An 18,199-nucleotide genomic window follows, 5' to 3' on the forward strand; every position below is an offset into this window, starting at 1 on the left:
TAAAGTATTAAGATTAAGGCCTTAATAGTACTATACGAATAGTAACAGGACCAACCCTTTTATTTAAGCTAAATATATAGAGATTTAAGATACTATTTAGCTAAAGACTTAAGTAGCTAAGACTAGCTAGATAGTTTTCTTATAAACCCTTAGTAACTATAAGTATCTATTACTTATTATCTTAATTTTATTCTTTTTTTAATATTTAAATATAAAACCTTAAAAACTATATATAAAATATTAATATTAATTAATATAAGAAATAGTCCTATATCTTATTACTTTTATAATATTTTAAATTTTATTAAAATTTAAAAACCTTATAATTAGTTATTATTTAATAATAATCTTTAAATTTAATTTTTCCTTATAGTAATTAATTTCTCAATTTACTTTATTAAAAGATATAACCTAATCTTTCTTATTATAGCTATTAGTATACTTATAATATTTAATATCTAGATAAGGTATAGCCCCCTTAATTTAACTTAATTTTATTAAAATAACTAATATTTTTATAAATACTTTATAATATATATTAATATAAGTAATATAAGTATTAAATAAGCTATTCTAGCTATAATGTTTCTCTTTTATAAAGTTACTAGCTTTATGTAGCCAGGCTTAACTATTACCTATTACTTTAAGATCCTTTTATATAATATTTATACTAAAGGCTTAGCTATTTATCTAAATATAATAGCTGTATTTAGTATTTTAAACTAATATATAAACCCTATTAGCTTAAATAAGCAAGCTTAAAAGTTTTATTTTATTTATATTATAATTTTAAATATTAAAGTAATTTATATATAGTTTTTATTTATTAAGTCTAAAGGTTTAATACTTAAAGAGATTACTATTTTATTTAATAATAAAGATATAAAGGTCTTAAAGAAACTAACTAAGGGCAAGAAATAAGAGATATTTAAGAAGAGGATTTAGGTTTAAGGCTATAATAGGACTTTATTTAGGTTACTAGACTTATATTTAAAATCCTTATACGCCTTTTAGTCTTACAATATAATTTCTATTTTTTTAAATTAAAATTATATAAATTATGAAAATTAAAAAGATATAATAAACTATTTTAAGTATTTTAAATAAACTATAGCTTAGCTAGATATTTTAATTATAATAAATAAGAATATTATTAAAGATATAAGATAATAAAAGACTAGCCTTATTATAAGAGTTTATATAAATATATACTTATTATAATAAAGCTTATTACCTATTTATTATAACTAAATATTACTAGTAGATATTTTATTAATAATAATAACTATCTTCTGCTAAAGCCTCTATTAAGATAATATAGAAGTCAAGTGAAATCACTAAGCTCAAAAAACCTCGACCAGATGTATATAAAGCGTAAAGAGACCTTAAAATATAAGAATAAGGCTTAGCAGTAAGCTCTAGATATACCTTCTTTTAATAAGGCTGCTCTAGTTATTATTTTATTAGTATTAAAGGTATAGCTAAAGTAGAAGTAAATAATTAAGGTAATAACTAAGAAGAAATATAATTAATATAATTATAAAAATAAAAAAAAATAAAAAAGGAAATAAGTCTAAATATAATACTTTAATATATAATCTTAATCTTTATTTTATCTTTATATTATTTATATTTATTTTATTAATAAGCTCTTTTCTAATTATTAGCCCCTCTTAGGCCTATAATAGGCTAAGCGTTTTATTATTATTAAATAATTTAATATCTTAATACCTTAAAAATAGCTAACCTACTAGAATATAAAATATATAAAGGTAATATATAAGAGTTTAAGGGTAAGATAGGTTTAATTCCTATTATTACTAATTAATATAATCTAAACTAAGAAATAGAGGAGGAGCAATAGCAGGATACCTATAATACAAACAAGGGCACGTTTAGGGCTTAGGTAACTAACAAAACTCCAACTAATATATAACAGTATTACATACTAAGTAAAAGGAAGGATACGTCTACAAATCTCACGACCGAGTCGAACTCTCTCGGCAGCAGCTCCACCTCGTCCCTCAAGGACAGCCTTATTTTCTATGGCTCGTCTAGCCAGGAAAGGCAGACACTCCTTCAAGTCGCCGTAGCTCATTGACTTGACCACAAGTGGGAAGCCTCCTTCCGCTTCTATTGAACCAATAATCTTGTTGGTGAGGTCATCCTTCATTCCTGTACATAAGTTAGCCAGATGAGTTATCGTTACGGCTTCGCATAAATGGCAACTTGCCGTACAACTGGGCAAATGCGATACTGCCGGCTATTTCTTTGGAAACCACTAGTTTTCCGTTTTCGTCGTTTCGCCGAGCCAATCCATGCCTCTGTAGTAGGTTTAGCCCGAGATCGACGCTGATGGAGTTGTGGGTAGCGAAAACGGCGCTGAGCTTGGAATGGCCCGTTTCTCGCACCTGTTGAGCAACGGTAGCCAGGGTCTTCTCGATACCATAGTTGAAGCTTGAATCGGTCTCTTCCTTGGTTGGCCATACGGGGCCGGGTCCTTCTTTACCATCTGCCTTCCACCGCTCAGCCTCTGTTACCATGTAGGCGCCTCGGATCTGTTTGAATAGCAGTTTGTAGCCACGCTCTTTAGCACGGGCTATCTGCTGGTTGAGGAGCTGGGGGTATCGGCGGACGTAGGCTTGGAATGAGGCGATGCAAGTGGCCGGGCCGTCCAAGGTGTTGTACTTTTGCATGAGCTCGTCGGTGAGACTATCGATGACGGGCTGGTACCATGACTGCTCAGCATCGATAACAATTCTGACGTTGTTATCTCGTGCTTTGCTAGCAATAGCCTCCATGGTAGCGCGTAAGCTCAACAATTGTTCGCGGTCCGACTCAGTAACCTCTCTTCCATTCAGTGCGGCCTCCCAATCGCCATCGTGAGGTAGTCCTGGGTAAGGCACATCCATATCCAATCCCCTTTCCTCCCTTGCCTTAAGTATAGCATTGGATCCATTGTACAGGGCAATAGGATGAGGCAACAAGCCAGTGATCTTGATTCGGACCCAGCACCGGTTATCGCCGCTATACGCACTAGCATCAGGACAGTACTTCTTGGCCAATTTTCCCTGAGCATCAATAGATTCCAGGACAAGCTGTGTCTGCTTAAGGATCAAAGTGGGGTCCTTGCTTGAACCATCCAACTCAGCCTCGATGTTATATCCGAGGAGCGTGCCGATTTGATTCTCGCGAAGGTATTGGATCTTTGGCATGCAGTCCTCAGTTTTTTCTCCACCTAGGAACTGGTTGAAGAATGTCTTCATGACAAATTTGTGCGTAGTCGAAGAGAGGATGGGAATCTTTGACACGATATTATAGAGTGTCTCGCTCATATCGACCCAGGTTGGCGAAGAACAGAATGCAAACGCGCTGTGGAGTGCTCGTTAGCCAACTCGCTATTTATCTTTAGAAAGGTCAGACTTACATCCAGCCCGAAAATAGCTTACTAAATGGGACTTTGTGGAGGGCTTCAACATCTTGCGGATTATCAGGATATCGGCTTCTATTTGGCTTCAGTAACAGCATTCCGAGTAATGCAACTGTGCCACCTGCAGCGTAGGTAGCCCTGTTGCTTTTTGAGATCCATTGCTTCAACAAGGTCGTAGGCTGTGCCAAGGTCGATACTGATTTGATCGCGCGCGGGGCAATTAATGTTGGATAACGCCTCGCAGCCAAAGTGGCTCGTTGCCTTGTTAGGAATAGCATGACTATGATTAGGAGTGTATAAACACATGAAATGGGTCAGAGAAGATCAACTAATATATGGCCGGCATTTGAAGACGAGATTAAGGATGTTAGTTCGGCGTCACTTTACTCGGCACGGTCAACGACCTGAACGAGACATGTTTAGTCTTCGACCCAAGCCGAGGTAGGTTCATCGAGGCCCGTTACTTGAGCCAAATTCAGTAACAGGCTTTATCAGCAGCTGTGATCTACTCACCTGGAGAGCCTCTCGGCCCGAGTCATACAGTCCTCAGCAACGCATTAATACACCAACTCGGGCCGGAGCCGATTTCGGACCTTGCAATCCCCCTACCTCTGCGATAATTATGGAGATACAACCCCGGATGCTTCCTCCGCATCCTCCACTTTTTATGATATAGCCCAAGTCTTAAATCTATTAGTAGCTAATGAGAAACTGAGCTACTACTAGAGTACTCAATTACACTGCAATATGTAAAGGTACTGCGTGCCTTTTCCCTAGTGTCCAAAATTTGACATTCCTTTTCATTTTCTCAGTTCTGTCTTTCCTACTTTCTCAAATATGGAGAAGTCAAAGAAGGACAATATCGAGACTGCAGAATGGCCAAGACTTCAATGATCTTGATGTTGCAGAGGCCCAACCTTGCAAGCCCGAGGGCGGTTCCCCAGGGCCTGTTCAGCAGTGAAGAGGACAACGTCGACTTTCGCAGAGTGTCATGGCCAGCTGCAGCTGTCCTCATAGCAAAGTTCCAAATCGGCCTCGGGGCTTTGGGTCTCCCCAGCACTTTTCACACCTTGGGATTCTTTCCCGGCATATTTTATTTCCTCATCCTAGCTTCTATCTCAACCATGGCCGGCTATCCTTGCAGAAACGCAAGGCAATATTACTCACACATGCACAACATCGATGACGCCGTTGAGCTTCTGTTTGGAAAATAGGCTCGAGAAATCGCCGGCTTCTTCTACTGCATTTATCTCGCCATGACAGCTGGTGCAGGAATGCTTACCACGTCCGTTGGTTTCAACGCCCTTTCCGACCATGGCGCTTGTACCATAATCTTTGTGGCTCTCGCTCGCATTGCTGCCCCCATCATTGGAGCTAGATTCAGAGCATTGGAAAAAATTGCTTGGGTCAGTTGGGTCGGCGTGGCTTGTATCATAGTGTCCACTTGGATCACAGCCACTGCTTGTCTGACTCAAAGTCGGCCAGGTGCAGGCCCTTCCACCAGTTCCATCGACCTTGATATCAGAGTCATTCCCAACACCAGCTTCGCGGATGCTATGACTGCCATTTTGAATCAGCTGTTCGCCGTCGGAGCATCTGGTGTCTTCTTTTCCATAGCAGCCGAGATCTGGGAACCCGCTAAATTCACTCGAGCTTTGATTTGCGGCCAGGCCTTTATTGTACTAACTTGCATCGCTATCGCTAGCATCGTCTACGGCAATATTGGTCAGTACCTCGCTAGCCCAGCACTGGATCAGCTGGGCCCCTGTTCAAGAAGGTGTCCAACGGTATTGCCCTGCCAGGTCTGCTGATTACAGCTGTACTGTACAGTCACTTCGCCACCAAGTACTGCTTTGTCCGAATCATTCGCGGCGCAGACCATCTCCAGCGTAGCATGCTTAGGCATTGGGCAGCTTGAATCGACAAACACATAGACTCTGTCGAACCTATCTAGTTTCATAGTGCATAGTGCGTATTGAAGCCCAGGTGTAAGTTAACTATGCTTGCGTGTGGCTGTTCACGACTGCAGACATCGGCGACATTGCCGAAAAGAGGCTTGCGTCGAGGAGATTGGCAAGACTTTGCATATGCAGCATCTGCTCCGGCTCCGTCGTTAATCCAAACATGGTATCTGGATCATCCATGTTACAATTTAGTCCACTCGCCATTCCTCCGGCCAAAACCTGAGCAGCTTCCATTGCTGTGTCGTCGAACTGCAAATCACTAGTCTCTAGATGTGATTGTGATAAATCAAAACCCGGCAGCTCCTCCATAATGGGTGGCCATTGTTGCGTTGCTGGACCCAAAAGATTGACAAGCGAATCAAGATACGCCGAGTGTAAATTGACAATGTCTTGGGGGGATTGCACCGCTTGACCTACGTGACGAGCAATATCCTGTATAAGGCCAATAGCCGTCTTTTGAAAGGCTGGACCAAGGACACCGTTGCACGGAAGACAGAGCAGCAGGCATAAAAAGATGGCAGCGTTCGGGCCGAGAAGAAGGATAGAGTCAGGAGCACGTCGTAAATCCTCGGGTGAGAATTCAAGCAGATAGCGAAGTGTTTCGAACCCGCCTTCGATGCTGCTCCTAAGTCCAGCAACATCCGGAGACAAGACGTCCTCCAGTGGCGGGATCCCAGGTAGATCAAGCCTGAAAGTAGACGGTGGTGAGTGGCCGTTGGCTCGTAGAGACTCCGCGACAGATGCAGTTATTGCTTGTCGAAGGATTGCGGAAGATATGTTGAGTCGAACACTGCTTTCCCAAAGGCCGATGAGCGTTCGCAGATGATATTTCCCAGGGTACATTAGTCGACGATCAAACGGCAAGTCATCTGGACATGGTCTTGAGAGATTTCTTTTGAACCGATCCTCCCAAGTCGACTTCCACCTACTCAATTCCGAGTCCATCTGCTCCAAAAGGCATGACAGCATAAGCGATGGGGCTTTCTGGACAAGACCGCGAATCTTGGATTGTATACGACGTAGATCAGCACTACAACAAGCCATGTAGTCCTGCGGCAACACATGTGGCATTCCAAGCCATGTATCGAGGTAGTTGACGAATGGATGGTCATCGTCACTCATACTTGAAGTAGCTCGCTTCATGAAGAAGAGGCTCTGCTGTTTGTCCTGTCGAAACAGGGCCACCGATGTCCGCTTTCTTCTGACCGCCTGGTGCCCCTCGTCATCGGCCATTTCCCAGTCTAGATCATGGAGGAAGCGGAAAGCGTAGCCACTATGTCGATAAGAGACGTCGTCGTCTGCATCTTTCCAGCAAGCCAAGAGATAGAACGCTTGCATAGATTCAATTGATCTGTCTCCTTCGGCGAATGCCGTCACTGCCAAGTTTCGCGCAACGCTGCATAGACGACTTTGAAGAAAAGGGTCTGTTGTCGAAACAAGTTTACCATTGATAAAATTCGCAAACTTGGACGAGCAGTATAGAATGGTGGCAAAAAGCAGCCGGCTCCTTCGCCTAACATCATCGTGGGTATCGACGTGGGGGTCGAGGAGGTACTCCCACTTGGCATTCATTCCAAGCATGAAATGGTGAAACAGAGCTTCAGATGCCGAGCGGCTAAGGATGCCGTTATCAACTGGGTCTGTCACGGTTTGTCCAAGTGTCATCGAGTCACGATATGTGGGCATCTTGACCAAAGGACCAGGCTGATGGACATCATTTTGGGGGTGAGATAGGCCACTGGGCTGAAGCGGGCTCAAAAGACATGACAACTTCAACGTGGGGCCCGAGGACTGTAGCTGATCAGATGATAGTAGCTGCTGGGGGGTTGACTCGTCGGCCCCAGCGCGCCTGTCCCCGGACGTGACAAAGCTAAAGGGCGCACCCCTCTTTCCTTTGAGAGTAGCGAGGGCAGAGACTATCCGTGCCCGAATATCGGGAGTAATGAGCGCCCTATGAGCATGATGATCGACACGAGGAGAAGGAGGAGATGGAGGCGCCGACGAGATGTGTACATGGTCCGAAGCCGGAGCCGGCTGCTCCTCTTGCTGCTCCTGTTGACTCTGATGTTCCTGGACCCTTAGTCGCCGAGAGTGCGGGTGGATCCTTGGTCGATGCCTAGCTCTCTTGGGCTGGGTAAACACACATTCTGTGTTGTTGGTAGTGCATCGTTGGCACTGGCTCGCGTTTTGCGCGACAAGACATCGGACCTTTCCAGCCCGGCATTTGAGACAGGCTCTGTAAAGTGTCAATAATGTCAATGGAATGGCGTGCCGAATGCTCGGGTCACTCACACTGGTGCGCGATGGAAATTAGACGGGGTGACTGTTGATGGGGCCATGAGACGAGTAGGTCAGTGCATGAATCTGGGTAACGGGCCGAGCAACAACAGGAATAGGACAAACGATGGACCTTGGAATGAAACGAGATTGAAGAATGGGAATCTCTGTTGGAGCGGAACTAGGATCCGGGGTAGATGCGGAGAAAAAGTGGGTGCACCTGGTCGCCAGTTCCGCAATCTTGACTCCTTCGGGCCGAGATGTCACTTGGGGATATTGGAGTCGCATCTGGTGCCTCCAACTGTCTTGACGCGATGGGTATTAAGAACCCTCTTGTTGTCAGGAATCTCAGAAGAAAGTAACAGACTCAACACCTCATCTTCTCTTCCTCTATATTCGAAAACAGAATACACTAAATTGCCGCCAACATGCCTGGTCGTCTTGAAGGAAAGATCGCTGTCGTCTCTGGCTCTACTCAGGGATTTGGTCGGGGTATCCTTGAGACCTTCATCCGTGAGGGCGCTGTTGTCCTTGGTCTGGACCTCCAGGCCAAGGATGGACCTGTCGACGGCTACACCGAGAAGCAGGCCTACCAGATCCAGGCCAACGTTGCCGAGGAAGCCAGCTGGCAGAAGGCTGTAAGTGGACTAATGAATCGATTGTGGTACAGCTGTTCAGCTGCTAATTGCCATCTCTTTTTCAGCTCGAGACGTCCAAGGCCAAGTTCGGTGCCGCTCCCTCGATCGTCGTCCACAACGCCGGCTGGTCATACCCCAACAAGTCCGGTATCGAGGTCACCACCGAAGAGTTTGTTCGCCTCTTTGATGTCAACGTCAAGAGCGTCTACCTCGCTTCCAAGATCCTCATTCCCGAGATGAAGAAGAACGGCCCTGGCTCTACAGTCGTTATCTCGAGCGAAAACGCTATCCGACCCGGTGCCACCCAGACTTGGTACAACGCTACCAAGGCCGGTGTCTCGTCTGCTACAAAGTCTATGGCCCTCGAGTTTGCCAAGGACCAGCTCCGCTTTAACGCCATCTGCCCTACCTCTGGCAACACCCCTCTTCTGAACAAGTTCGCCGGTATCGCCGACGGCCCTGTCCCTGAGGACATCATCAAGGCGAAGTGTGCCGCCATTCCTATCGGACGCCTCGTCGAGCCTTCTGATGTGGCCAATGTTGCCCTCTTCTTGGCTGAACCTGCAAGCTCAATCATTAGCGGGATCGAGGTTCTTGTCGACGGTGCCCGTTGTGTCTGAGTGCACATACATAGGAGTAATAGAAGTTTGTTCTTATAAGAAAACACATTCCATCCTACCTTTGAAATGAAAGGGAAGTCATATTAGTTTCAGTACAGAACCGGTGACAAAGATTACAAAGTAGATAAAGCTCTGTCCCACCTGTTTTGGGGGGAGTATTGTCTATTGAACATGATCTATCTATCACCAAGTTCTACAGATATCTCGTCGTATTCTAGGCTCGACACTTCGTTTCCTCTCTTTATACTTATTCTACAAGTATTATGAACGGCTTTCATTTACAAAGAACGAGGAGCCGGCTTTGTCTCAAGTGTCGGTCATCGGCAGTAGGATAGAGCTCTGTCCCTGCTGAATTATATAATCGTTGCCGAGCATCAGATTCATTAACCTCGATGGCCAGGCTAGCTGTTTACATTTTTTCCTGACGTTTAAAACTTAATAGTCCTATGCCAATCCCTCACAGACTAGTTTCCACGTTCCTCAAGCTCCTTCGCCCTGTCCGTAGCACGTTCAAAAGCCTCTGAGAAAGCCACTTGAGTGTTAGCTCTATCGAGAGTCGCGATTCCCTGGTAGCTTGCTCCTTCAGGCGCTGCCAAAAACTCTCGAATGTCGGTTGGTGTTTTGCCCTGTTCCAGGAGCTTGACCCATCCCTCGAGGCACTGAATGGTCACCGCGTTAACCAGAGGTTGAGTCATGCCTGCAGCCAAAGCAGCATCCGCCATTCCGTCCAGCGCAATGCTAGTGAGGGCGAAATAGGCCCCCGTCAGAATACCAGCCGCATGATATGTTTCATCAGGTACCGTGACTGTCGAGCCGAACTGTTCGAGAATCTTGGTGGCCTTTTCCAGACTTTCTGGTGATGCATCAGGCCCGGGCTCCTTAACCACGGTCATTGACTCCCTCAGCGACGTAGCGAGGTTCGGCATGACTCTGATAAGGTCATATTCTTGCTGTCCATCTGGGATACCGAGAGCCCCTTGTATTTTCTTGGCGTTAATTCCGGCAAGGATGCTAATAACCAGCTTCCCCTTGAATGCATCTCGCATACCTTTCTCCGACAAGATATCTTTAACCATGAACGGCATGTGAGCTAGAATGATGGTGTCGGCCTCTTGAGCAACTTGTACGTTCTGGCCTCGGAGAACTTTGACCTGCTCATGGTATTCGGCGAATTGGTTCTGGAGTTCCAGTTGAGACTTTTGGCTTTTGACACTTAATACCAAGTGTTGGACGGTATCGGTCTTGCGGCTTTGCAGAAGTGCCGACGCCATGGCTCTGCCCATTTGGCCTATAGCGGTGCCATCGCAAGTCAGCTATCTATCATTTCTTGTCTCTGTTCCAGGCGTGAGAGAACAAACCGCATCCTAAAAAGGCCACGCGCATTTTAATTCAGTCTAATTCGAACAATCAAAGGCCTGAAACTCCAATGGTAAAGATCTCGTGCCTGCTGGTGTCGTGGCTGGTCAACGCAGGACCACGGACTATCCGACTTACAATCATTACGAGCCTACTTGCTCACCAAGAACTGATTTTCGAGCTACCTACCCCAAACCCAGGTTTTTGAGTGACACCGGATCAAAGCTTGATAGTAAACTTTTGGGCCTAAAGTGTTGTTGTGCGTGGGAGATCTCGGAAAAGAGGGGAGCTTGATTGGACCGGAAGTCTAATCGGAGAAAACCCCTGTTTGATTGGTTGTGATAGGAGGCAGTGGCTCCGATGCTCAGGATAACCACAATGGCGTTGGGTTCACTCGATCGCTTCGACTTTCTTGTGTGGGAAGTGGGTGATAACGTCTGAGAGACAGAGAAGATGAATAGAGGCCACTGTGAAATGTTGCTGTATTAATGACATACAATATAGCCCCTGTTTAATTATTAGCTGGGTACTTACTTGCAGGTGTTCTAGCTAAATTTTAAATCTTTAATTATTAAATAACTAAAGAGTAATAAAAATAATTAAATATTATTTTAGATTTAAAGAATTTAATTTTTAGCTATTTCTTTTATCTTATTATAGCTATTTTATAAAAAAATTTAAGTAAATTAATTAGGCTCAGCTACCCTAGATAGAACTAATTAAACTGAGCACTTACCTATTATCTCCAATGCAGAAACATAGCAGCTCAATGTAATCCTAGGTGGTTGTAGCTTTGGCAAAAGTTCTATGCCCCATGTAGGTATGGGTGTGATACTTGTTGGATTTCTATGCCTATATCCATGTTTTTATCACCTGGATTGCAGGCGGCATGAAACGATTGAATAACATTCTGGTCAATTTTAAATGCACTATTCTACTATTCTCTAGTCTATCTATAACTTTATGTCCCTTGCAACAACAGGAAGAGGGTTATGGAGAAAGTCGGTCTTGTTGATATACCAAGTGAGATCCTCGAGGTTCTTATCCAGAGTAGGATCAGTCTCACCAAGAGTGGAACCATTGCCAAACCACCCAAAATCATCATCATCCTCGTACTCGATGTCGTAGTCATCCCATCGGACTTCAGATAGGGCGCGGATAGCATGGACACTGCTTCCAGGCCACAGCGCCGTGATACGCTCCTTGTCGCCAGGGCTCCGAGGCGGAGCCTTGTACCAGCTTTCGCACTTTTCAGTGTACACAGTCCTGTCAAAATACTGATTACAGAAGTTGGTGAAGTTGTCGACCTGCTTGCGCTTAGGCTCAATTGTCCGCACCTGGCCATAGGCCAGACGCTGCAGGACCTTGGCTATGTAATGATGAGCGTGCTCGATCATGATGAGCAAGTTGCCCGTACCAGGGAATGTGTTGGGTCCCAGGGACTGAAAGAAATTGGGAAAGTTGTCTGTGGCGAGGCCGAGGTAGGACTTTGGGTGAATGCCATGCTTTCTCCGCAGGTTCACCCCGTCTCGACCGTAAATGGGGAATCCCGAGTCCGGACCCGTCTGAAATCCAGTGGCGCAGACGATGGCATCAACGGGCCGCCTAGTTCCATCCTGGGTGACAATTCCGCTAGGGTCAATGTACGAGATGGGAGATGTGATAGTTGACACGTGAGGCTGGGTAAGGGCTTCCAGATATCCCGGCCCAGGCGTCAACCTCTTGCAGAGAGGGGGGAAGTCAGGTAGCAGCGTGTCGAAGAGCTCGGGTTTGGTCTTCAGCTTCTCTCTCATGTAAGCGGTGTAGCTGGCGTGAGCCTGGTTATGACGAGCGCTGCCTAGGTATGAGATCTGGTGGCTGCCCTGAAGACGGAACTCGAGCTGTTTCCTGTATGCGATATAGGCTTCAGGGTCATTTCTCCACATCTTCTTCTGATCCATGCCATAGGCCACATTGCTGGAAGTCTGGGACTGGCCCTCCTCTTCAAGCTCCTTCTTGAGCATATCCTCGCTACCTTGGGTTGCGATCCAAGTCTTGCCACGCACGTAGTGGTCGATAGCCTTGACTTTGTTGACTAGGGCGGGGACAACTTGGATGCCGCTGCTTCCGGCTCCAATAACAGCGACTCTCTTATCCTATTAAATACTTATTAGCAACTTGCGGTGGCGCTGGCTTGATTCTGAGAACTTACATCGGCAGTGAAGTTGTCCTGCCAATTGGCTGTATGGAGGATAGTGCCCTTGAAGTCGTGCAGACCTGGAATGGCAGGCCACTTCCACTCGTTCAACAGTCCGGTGCCGGTGACGAAGACGTCACACTCATCCTCAATAATGACGGGTGGGTCAACGTCAGTCCTCTCAAGGCGGACTTTCCACTTGGCTCGGGACTCGTCCCAGGTAGCCTGAAGGCACTTGTGGTTCAGACGGACGTTGTCTCTGACCTTATACTTGTCCGCTACCCTCTTCCAATAATCAAGGATCTCTGAGGCGCCGGCATAAAAGTGGCTCCAATCCGTTGACGACTCAAAGCTCAATTGGTAGGCATGGGACGGGATGTCGCAAGCGCAGCCGGGGTACCTTCAAGTTTCGAATTAGCATAATATTCTTCGTAAATTGTGTCATGCTATAGGCGATGCATACTTATTCTCATACCAGGTACCACCAATTTCTGGATTCTTGTCATAGATGACTAGGTCTAGCGAGGGAATGGCCTTGCGGAAGAGAATAGAGGCCACAATGCCTGACACCCCTGCGCCGATGTAGATCAACTTAAGCGGTTTAGCAGAGTCAATTGGACGGTCTGCGCCGAGCTTTGATGGTGTGTGGTGATTGGACAGTGTCATGTTTGCCAGATACTCGGTGCTAGGAGTTCGTTCAGGGAGTTGCTCAGCCTTCATTGTTGAGAGATGAGTTACGACTTGGCTGAACAGCAGAAGTCGAAAGGCTTCCTTTATCTCACACAAATGGGTTGCTTATTGCCATGTCGGAAATTCATCCGATCATGCTGCCAGTGGGAATGATTACTTTGAAGATAGAGTTGATGATCACGAGGTTACCCCATGTCGGTTCATACATCCGTGGTTCCAGAAGGTCCCTTATCCCCTCTGGATCGCTCTGGGAGGGTGTTGCTCACCTTTAGTGAACACACACAATACGGGCCGCGAGCTTAAAATATCCCCATTGAGTGGCACAAGCCTCCAGGGCGGTCAAAACGAAAGGGGTGCAAACAAATCAATTGACTCAGCGAAGGCTTGTGCCACCAAAGGGATGGTGAACAAACCCTTGGCTTCCTCTCGGTTACTTTGAACTCGGCTGACTTTCACCAACGAACCTGCAGTGAAAAGTCACTCGGCATCTCAATTGTGACAGCAAAACGTATCGCCAGGCTTAATTTCACTCCATAGTTTACTTACTCGGTCGTGCTAGCTGACATCCTCCGGCACTCAGTGTACACTCTCCCCCATCTCTTATCTCTTATCTCACGTTGGAGAACGGAACGTAAGACCCTTTTGCCCAATCGCAATTGCGCAGGGCTTTACCCCAGGTGGAAGAAAGACACCGGAAGCCCCGTCTTATCTTGATGCTTTCCATAGCGTCATTCCAAGTCTGACCAGCTGCAATCTTTGCTTAGCGTGTCGAGCTAGCAATTCTAATCCCCGGTCTACCCCGCACGAATATCGGAAATGTGCCCCCTCCGATTCGCCAGCTGTTTATGTCCATAGAGGGGGCATCCATGTAGAAGCAAGCCACTCTTATCTTGGGGGAGGGGGATGTCTGGAGAGAAGTGGCCATAGCATCATCACTCTTCCCTAGTCACACTTTCTCATCGATTCACTGAAACTCATTACTTGTCTCACACACGTTCTCTTACCGCCCATTCTCTAATGCAGCGACAGCAGAATATATCTGGTCGTCATAAGAGGGTGTCCAATGCGTGCCAGCGATGCCGCCAACATAAGATCAAATGTTCCGGGTCACAACCCTGCAAAGCTTGCATCAATAGGGGTTCCAGGTGCAATTTCGTATCCGAAGAGCGGAACATTCTTGTATCGGAAAGGTCGGAACCTCCAGCCTGTTGCCCTGCCCCTTTTCTTATGCTTACCATACTCTGCAGATCTCTCTCCAACCTCCGCAAAAGGCTCGACAGCTTTGAGAGAAAGCAGAACAAATCCGCTTCTCCACCCAAAGATTCCCCTCAACCAATCTCCTCCCTGTCTGTGTCTGAACATCCCAATGAGCAAATCAATTGTTTGCCTCTCCCCCATGCAAGTGACGGCAGTTCACAAGGCTCTCCACATGCACCTTGTCAAGGACAAGACACAGATCAACACCAAGACCATGACCAGGCGCTGCCTCAGCCTTCCGCGGTGACGCTTCAGCATGGCGAAGCTGCCGGCTCTGATGATGCCGACGTTTCCAACCTGCTCGTGCCTGAGCAGCCGAGCTACATGTCCGACTACTCGGGGAGACTGAGATACCTGGGACACTCGTCGACATGGTCCTTCAGCTACCAGGTCCTTCAGATGGCCTCACAAAGTGCCGGGCTCTCAGGTTCCCCGGCGGCGTCGATGCAGATGCACGTAGATGGGCAAACCTATAGCATCCCGGAACGCCAGATAGATCTCAGTGCTATCCAGATAACCAGCCTTCCCTCCCTAGAACTCGCTCTCTATTACCTCCAGACTGTTAAGTTCCGGACCCATCCTCTCCTCCATCTTTTCGAAGAGACGGATTTTGTGCATAACCTTCATCTCTTTTACCAGGATCCCCTAGGGGTTGCCAGGACGCATAATCTGTGGTATATACACTACCTGGTCATCATGGCCTTTGGAAAGTCATTTGCCGGGCAGCAACCAAGCATTGGACCGGCAGGCGCGGACCTCTTCTCACGTGCTATGAATCAGATGCCGGACGTCACATATCTCTCTCGTGATCCTGTCAAGGCTACCGAGATCTTTTGTTGTATTGCGCTCTACCTACACTGTGTTGACCATCGCGTTGCTGCACACTCATACGTAAGTGAACGTCAGTGCAAGTTGACTGGGTACTCCTTCTTAAACCTAAGCAGATTGGCCAAGCTGTGAGAATGGCCCAGTCGCATGGGCTTCATACAGACATGCAACCTGCATCAGTCGGTGATCGACTCGCCCAACATGGTCGCCTCCTTTGGTGGACCGTCTACACTCTTGACCAGAGGCTTTCATCCTTAATGGGTATAACAAACGGTATCCATGATGACGATATCAGTGCCTTAGCACCGCAGATATCTGAGAATGACATTCATTCATCGGCCCTTGCGATTCACGTCAAGATTTCACAACTTCTGGGCTCTATTACTATCAGTAGGTCCACCCAAAAGAATTTAATAATCGCGAAACAGTGAGACTAACCCAGGCTAGCTGTATACGGACCGAAAGCAAAACTCAAAGAAAGTTTCTTAGCGACGATACGCAAAGCCCTCAAAGGCATAGCCGAGCTAAGTGAAGACCTGTCCGCATTTTCTGGCCGGTTAATTGGTGAAATCTCCCGCGTGTCGGCCCACCTCAATCTGCAGTATAATCAGGTTAGTGTCGCCTAACAGCCTCGACATAGATGACTGGCTTATCTTCTGTAGTGCATTGTCCTCACAATAAGACCGCTTTTGTTTCACCTGTACAAGCAAAAGCTCCTAGGCTCGGGTACAGCTGGCGAATTCACCCTTCCTTCTTCGATCAGAGACCTCATCCAAGTTGTGACCAATTCCGCTGTTCAAATGGCAAACATACTGTCTCAATTGAAGCGACACGGACTCTTAGGTAGGGCATTCGCCAACCTCGTCGTCTTCCACTGGCTGATTCCCCGTTTTCTTCCAGACATCCTCCTTCCTTTTGACCTCGAGGCAGCCTACTCAGCCGCTTTCGTCTTGGTGATGGCCTCTGAGGTCGAAGCTAAGCATGCTATGCATGAGGTGTCTCTTGCAGTTTTACTCGACGTTTTTGACACCATGATTATGGCAGGGAATCTTCAAGCCAGCTCACGAAAAGCCGAGGTGGAAGAGTTGGCCTACTCTTTACGAAGGCAGTTCCACCCAGAGGTCAATGCCAATAACGAGAATGTCACCGATGCAATGGCCTCCAATCAGCCTGGTGAAGTTACCTTTGCAACTCAGTTTGGCTTGCCTAGTCCTGGCGGGACGTCCTTCGAGGGGTGGAGTCCTGGGAATTTCTATCCAGATTCTCGAATTGAAGGGTTGGCTGATTCCCTTACCATGGATGGACTTCTTGACTTATGGGTACAATGAGATAGAATTGTAATTCTTCTAATCCTTCTATGTGACTCGCTACTGGCAACCTGGTCGGTACAATTAACTCGTGGCTGGACGTCGCTGTGCTGATCAAGTACTGGCTAGAAACTCAACGATTGATGTTGGGGGATTCGGTCAAATTCCCGACCTTTGCCTTTTCTCAAAGACAGTAAGAGGATGTGTCATTCATATGTGATATTATTCTTCTACATAACCCTCAAATTTCCGCCAGTTAGAGTTTAGAGATTGGAGCCAACGGAGCGTGTGTGGCGATGCCATCCTTGAAAGAGACCTTGCGGCCAAGCGCAGTCTGTCCATTGCCTGCCCATGCTTTGACTAACCCTTGTTCCCCGTCACCAAAGACAGGGTCAAGCGTCGGCTTAGGGACAACCCATGACTCTTCAAAAACGCCCCCTTTCTGGACAAAATCCCAATCGCCCCCATTATATGCGCCCATCATAGTATAGCCATCAATATCGAGTTCAGAAAGACTTTTCCTGGGGTCGTCGGCCTCAATGCCATGAGCACTTCCAGGAGATAGAAGCTTGAAAGAGGCTTTAGGCTTGGTACTATATGTCTTATGCGCAATACCGGCAGGTATAATAAAGATATCGCCAGCCTCTGCTTCTAGTGTAATACCACCACTTTCCCAGGCCGAACCATATGTGTTTTGATGTAGGTTATCTGATAGATCGGCAACACCGAACCGAATCAAAGCAGTTCCAGACAGAACAGCCATAGACTCATGAGCTTCAGAGTGAAAATGGGATAGCTGCGTATCACTATACCGGAATATCCAAGCCACGTTCCATTCGTTCTTGGTGAACATATCCCAGACCTCAACAGGGTCACAATATGCTTTGCCAAGCTTAGTGGCTAGAACATTCTTATAGTGAAGCAGGGGTCGAGGCGAGTTGGGAATATGGTCTGTTGGGTAGAGGTGATATTGTCTGACTGTGGGCGCCATGCTGGCTGATTGTGTTTGTGATCTGGGGTGCGTTATTTTTTCCGTTTGTGGATATGTGATATAGGAGAGGTTGATTGAGTCAACATGCAAAATAAGAAATATTGCGTATATAAGAAGGAAATCATGAATTGAGGAAACTATAACTGGTATATAAGTTGATCCCGATTGTATGCAGGCGGCATGAGACGGCCCAGTCGGATGCGACTTCCGTGCAACGCTGATCAGTCTTTCCAGCTTGTATGCAAGCGGACCTCTATATTGCCCCCAAGATAATAACCTATGGCTGTATGAAACACCTGCGGATGTGTCTTGACACAGCAACGAGTGGCGGGCATAGAGAAAGAATTTACACTCTTGACAGTTGGAAAGCCCCAAGCTTCTGTATCTTTTCATATCAGACTTATCTCGAGAGATTAATCAGCACCGAGAGAACTTGGTAGATGCCTCACCGAGTTAGCTGAAGCTGTCTCGCGTAATCGTCCCCCTTGGCGCGCTACGCCAGTATCGCCGGACCACGGCCATGAGAAGTGTGGTCAATCCCCAAGCCCGGTTAACTATGCAATGAATGCATAAATCGGAATATCTGCCTCTATATCCAAGTGGAAACCAGGCCCAGACTAGAAACCAGCCGTCTATCTAGTATCACGGATAGCGATTCCGTGGTA

The 18,199-nt window shown here is 46.4% G+C and overlaps 8 protein-coding genes across 8 annotated transcripts; 3 read left to right on the forward strand and 5 right to left on the reverse strand.

Annotated features, from left to right (window-relative positions):
• Positions 1-1,902: 1,902 nt before the first annotated feature.
• On the reverse strand, positions 1,903-3,969 carry BKA55DRAFT_599562 (FAD-linked oxidoreductase-like protein; the record flags this gene model as incomplete). Its single annotated transcript, XM_046196410.1, has 5 exons — positions 1,903-1,925; positions 1,984-2,175; positions 2,210-3,372; positions 3,428-3,691; positions 3,944-3,969. The coding sequence occupies 5 exons, from the start codon at positions 3,967-3,969 to the stop codon at positions 1,903-1,905; spliced, it is 1,668 nt and encodes a 555-aa protein (XP_046042079.1).
• Positions 3,970-4,291: 322 nt separating this feature from the next.
• Positions 4,292-5,339, forward strand: BKA55DRAFT_717724 (uncharacterized protein). The gene has a single exon (XM_046200933.1). The coding sequence runs from the start codon at positions 4,687-4,689 to the stop codon at positions 5,239-5,241; it is 555 nt and encodes a 184-aa protein (XP_046042080.1). The 5' UTR covers positions 4,292-4,686; the 3' UTR covers positions 5,242-5,339.
• Positions 5,340-5,427: 88 nt separating this feature from the next.
• Positions 5,428-7,733, reverse strand: BKA55DRAFT_528163 (uncharacterized protein; the record flags this gene model as incomplete). The annotated part of the gene is made up of 2 exons (XM_046188977.1): positions 5,428-7,630; positions 7,687-7,733. The coding sequence occupies 2 exons, from the start codon at positions 7,731-7,733 to the stop codon at positions 5,428-5,430; spliced, it is 2,250 nt and encodes a 749-aa protein (XP_046042081.1).
• Positions 7,734-8,099: 366 nt separating this feature from the next.
• Positions 8,100-8,929, forward strand: BKA55DRAFT_599564 (uncharacterized protein; the record flags this gene model as incomplete). The annotated part of the gene is made up of 2 exons (XM_046196411.1): positions 8,100-8,309; positions 8,375-8,929. The coding sequence occupies 2 exons, from the start codon at positions 8,100-8,102 to the stop codon at positions 8,927-8,929; spliced, it is 765 nt and encodes a 254-aa protein (XP_046042082.1).
• A 464-nt stretch (positions 8,930-9,393) lies between these two features.
• BKA55DRAFT_528266 (pyrroline-5-carboxylate reductase dimerization-domain-containing protein) lies at positions 9,394-10,200 on the reverse strand (the record flags this gene model as incomplete). Its single annotated transcript, XM_046188986.1, has 1 exon — positions 9,394-10,200. The coding sequence occupies one exon, from the start codon at positions 10,198-10,200 to the stop codon at positions 9,394-9,396; it is 807 nt and encodes a 268-aa protein (XP_046042083.1).
• Positions 10,201-11,238: 1,038 nt separating this feature from the next.
• On the reverse strand, positions 11,239-13,127 carry BKA55DRAFT_528191 (uncharacterized protein; the record flags this gene model as incomplete). The annotated part of the gene is made up of 3 exons (XM_046188981.1): positions 11,239-12,420; positions 12,477-12,861; positions 12,925-13,127. 3 exons carry the CDS (start codon positions 13,125-13,127, stop codon positions 11,239-11,241), a joined length of 1,770 nt encoding a protein of 589 aa, XP_046042084.1.
• A 951-nt stretch (positions 13,128-14,078) lies between these two features.
• Positions 14,079-16,743, forward strand: BKA55DRAFT_584981 (uncharacterized protein). The gene is made up of 6 exons (XM_046194401.1): positions 14,079-14,341; positions 14,399-15,299; positions 15,353-15,626; positions 15,684-15,847; positions 15,899-16,079; positions 16,137-16,743. Exons 1-6 carry the CDS (start codon positions 14,169-14,171, stop codon positions 16,562-16,564), a joined length of 2,121 nt encoding a protein of 706 aa, XP_046042085.1. The 5' UTR covers positions 14,079-14,168; the 3' UTR covers positions 16,565-16,743.
• A 56-nt stretch (positions 16,744-16,799) lies between these two features.
• Positions 16,800-17,534, reverse strand: BKA55DRAFT_528194 (uncharacterized protein; the record flags this gene model as incomplete). Its single annotated transcript, XM_046188982.1, has 1 exon — positions 16,800-17,534. One exon carries the CDS (start codon positions 17,532-17,534, stop codon positions 16,800-16,802), a length of 735 nt encoding a protein of 244 aa, XP_046042086.1.
• Positions 17,535-18,199: the final 665 nt, after the last annotated feature.

This window comes from Fusarium redolens, assembly GCF_020744475.1.
Source record: "Fusarium redolens strain MPI-CAGE-AT-0023 chromosome Unknown BKA55scaffold_28, whole genome shotgun sequence".
NCBI classification, from domain to species: domain Eukaryota; kingdom Fungi; phylum Ascomycota; class Sordariomycetes; order Hypocreales; family Nectriaceae; genus Fusarium; species Fusarium redolens.

Bases quoted from the DNA above. Each gene is read 5' to 3' on its own strand.
- BKA55DRAFT_584981 (XM_046194401.1), top strand. From the start codon at position 14,169: ATGCAGCGACAGCAGAATATATCTGGTCGTCATAAGAGGGTGTCCAAT. The intron at 14,342-14,398 runs GTCGGAACCTCC...CATACTCTGCAG, and splicing joins AACATTCTTGTATCGGAAAG to ATCTCTCTCCAACCTCCGCA. The intron at 16,080-16,136 runs GTAGGGCATTCG...GTTTTCTTCCAG, and splicing joins GAAGCGACACGGACTCTTAG to ACATCCTCCTTCCTTTTGAC.
- BKA55DRAFT_717724 (XM_046200933.1), top strand. From the start codon at position 4,687: ATGACAGCTGGTGCAGGAATGCTTACCACGTCCGTTGGTTTCAACGCC.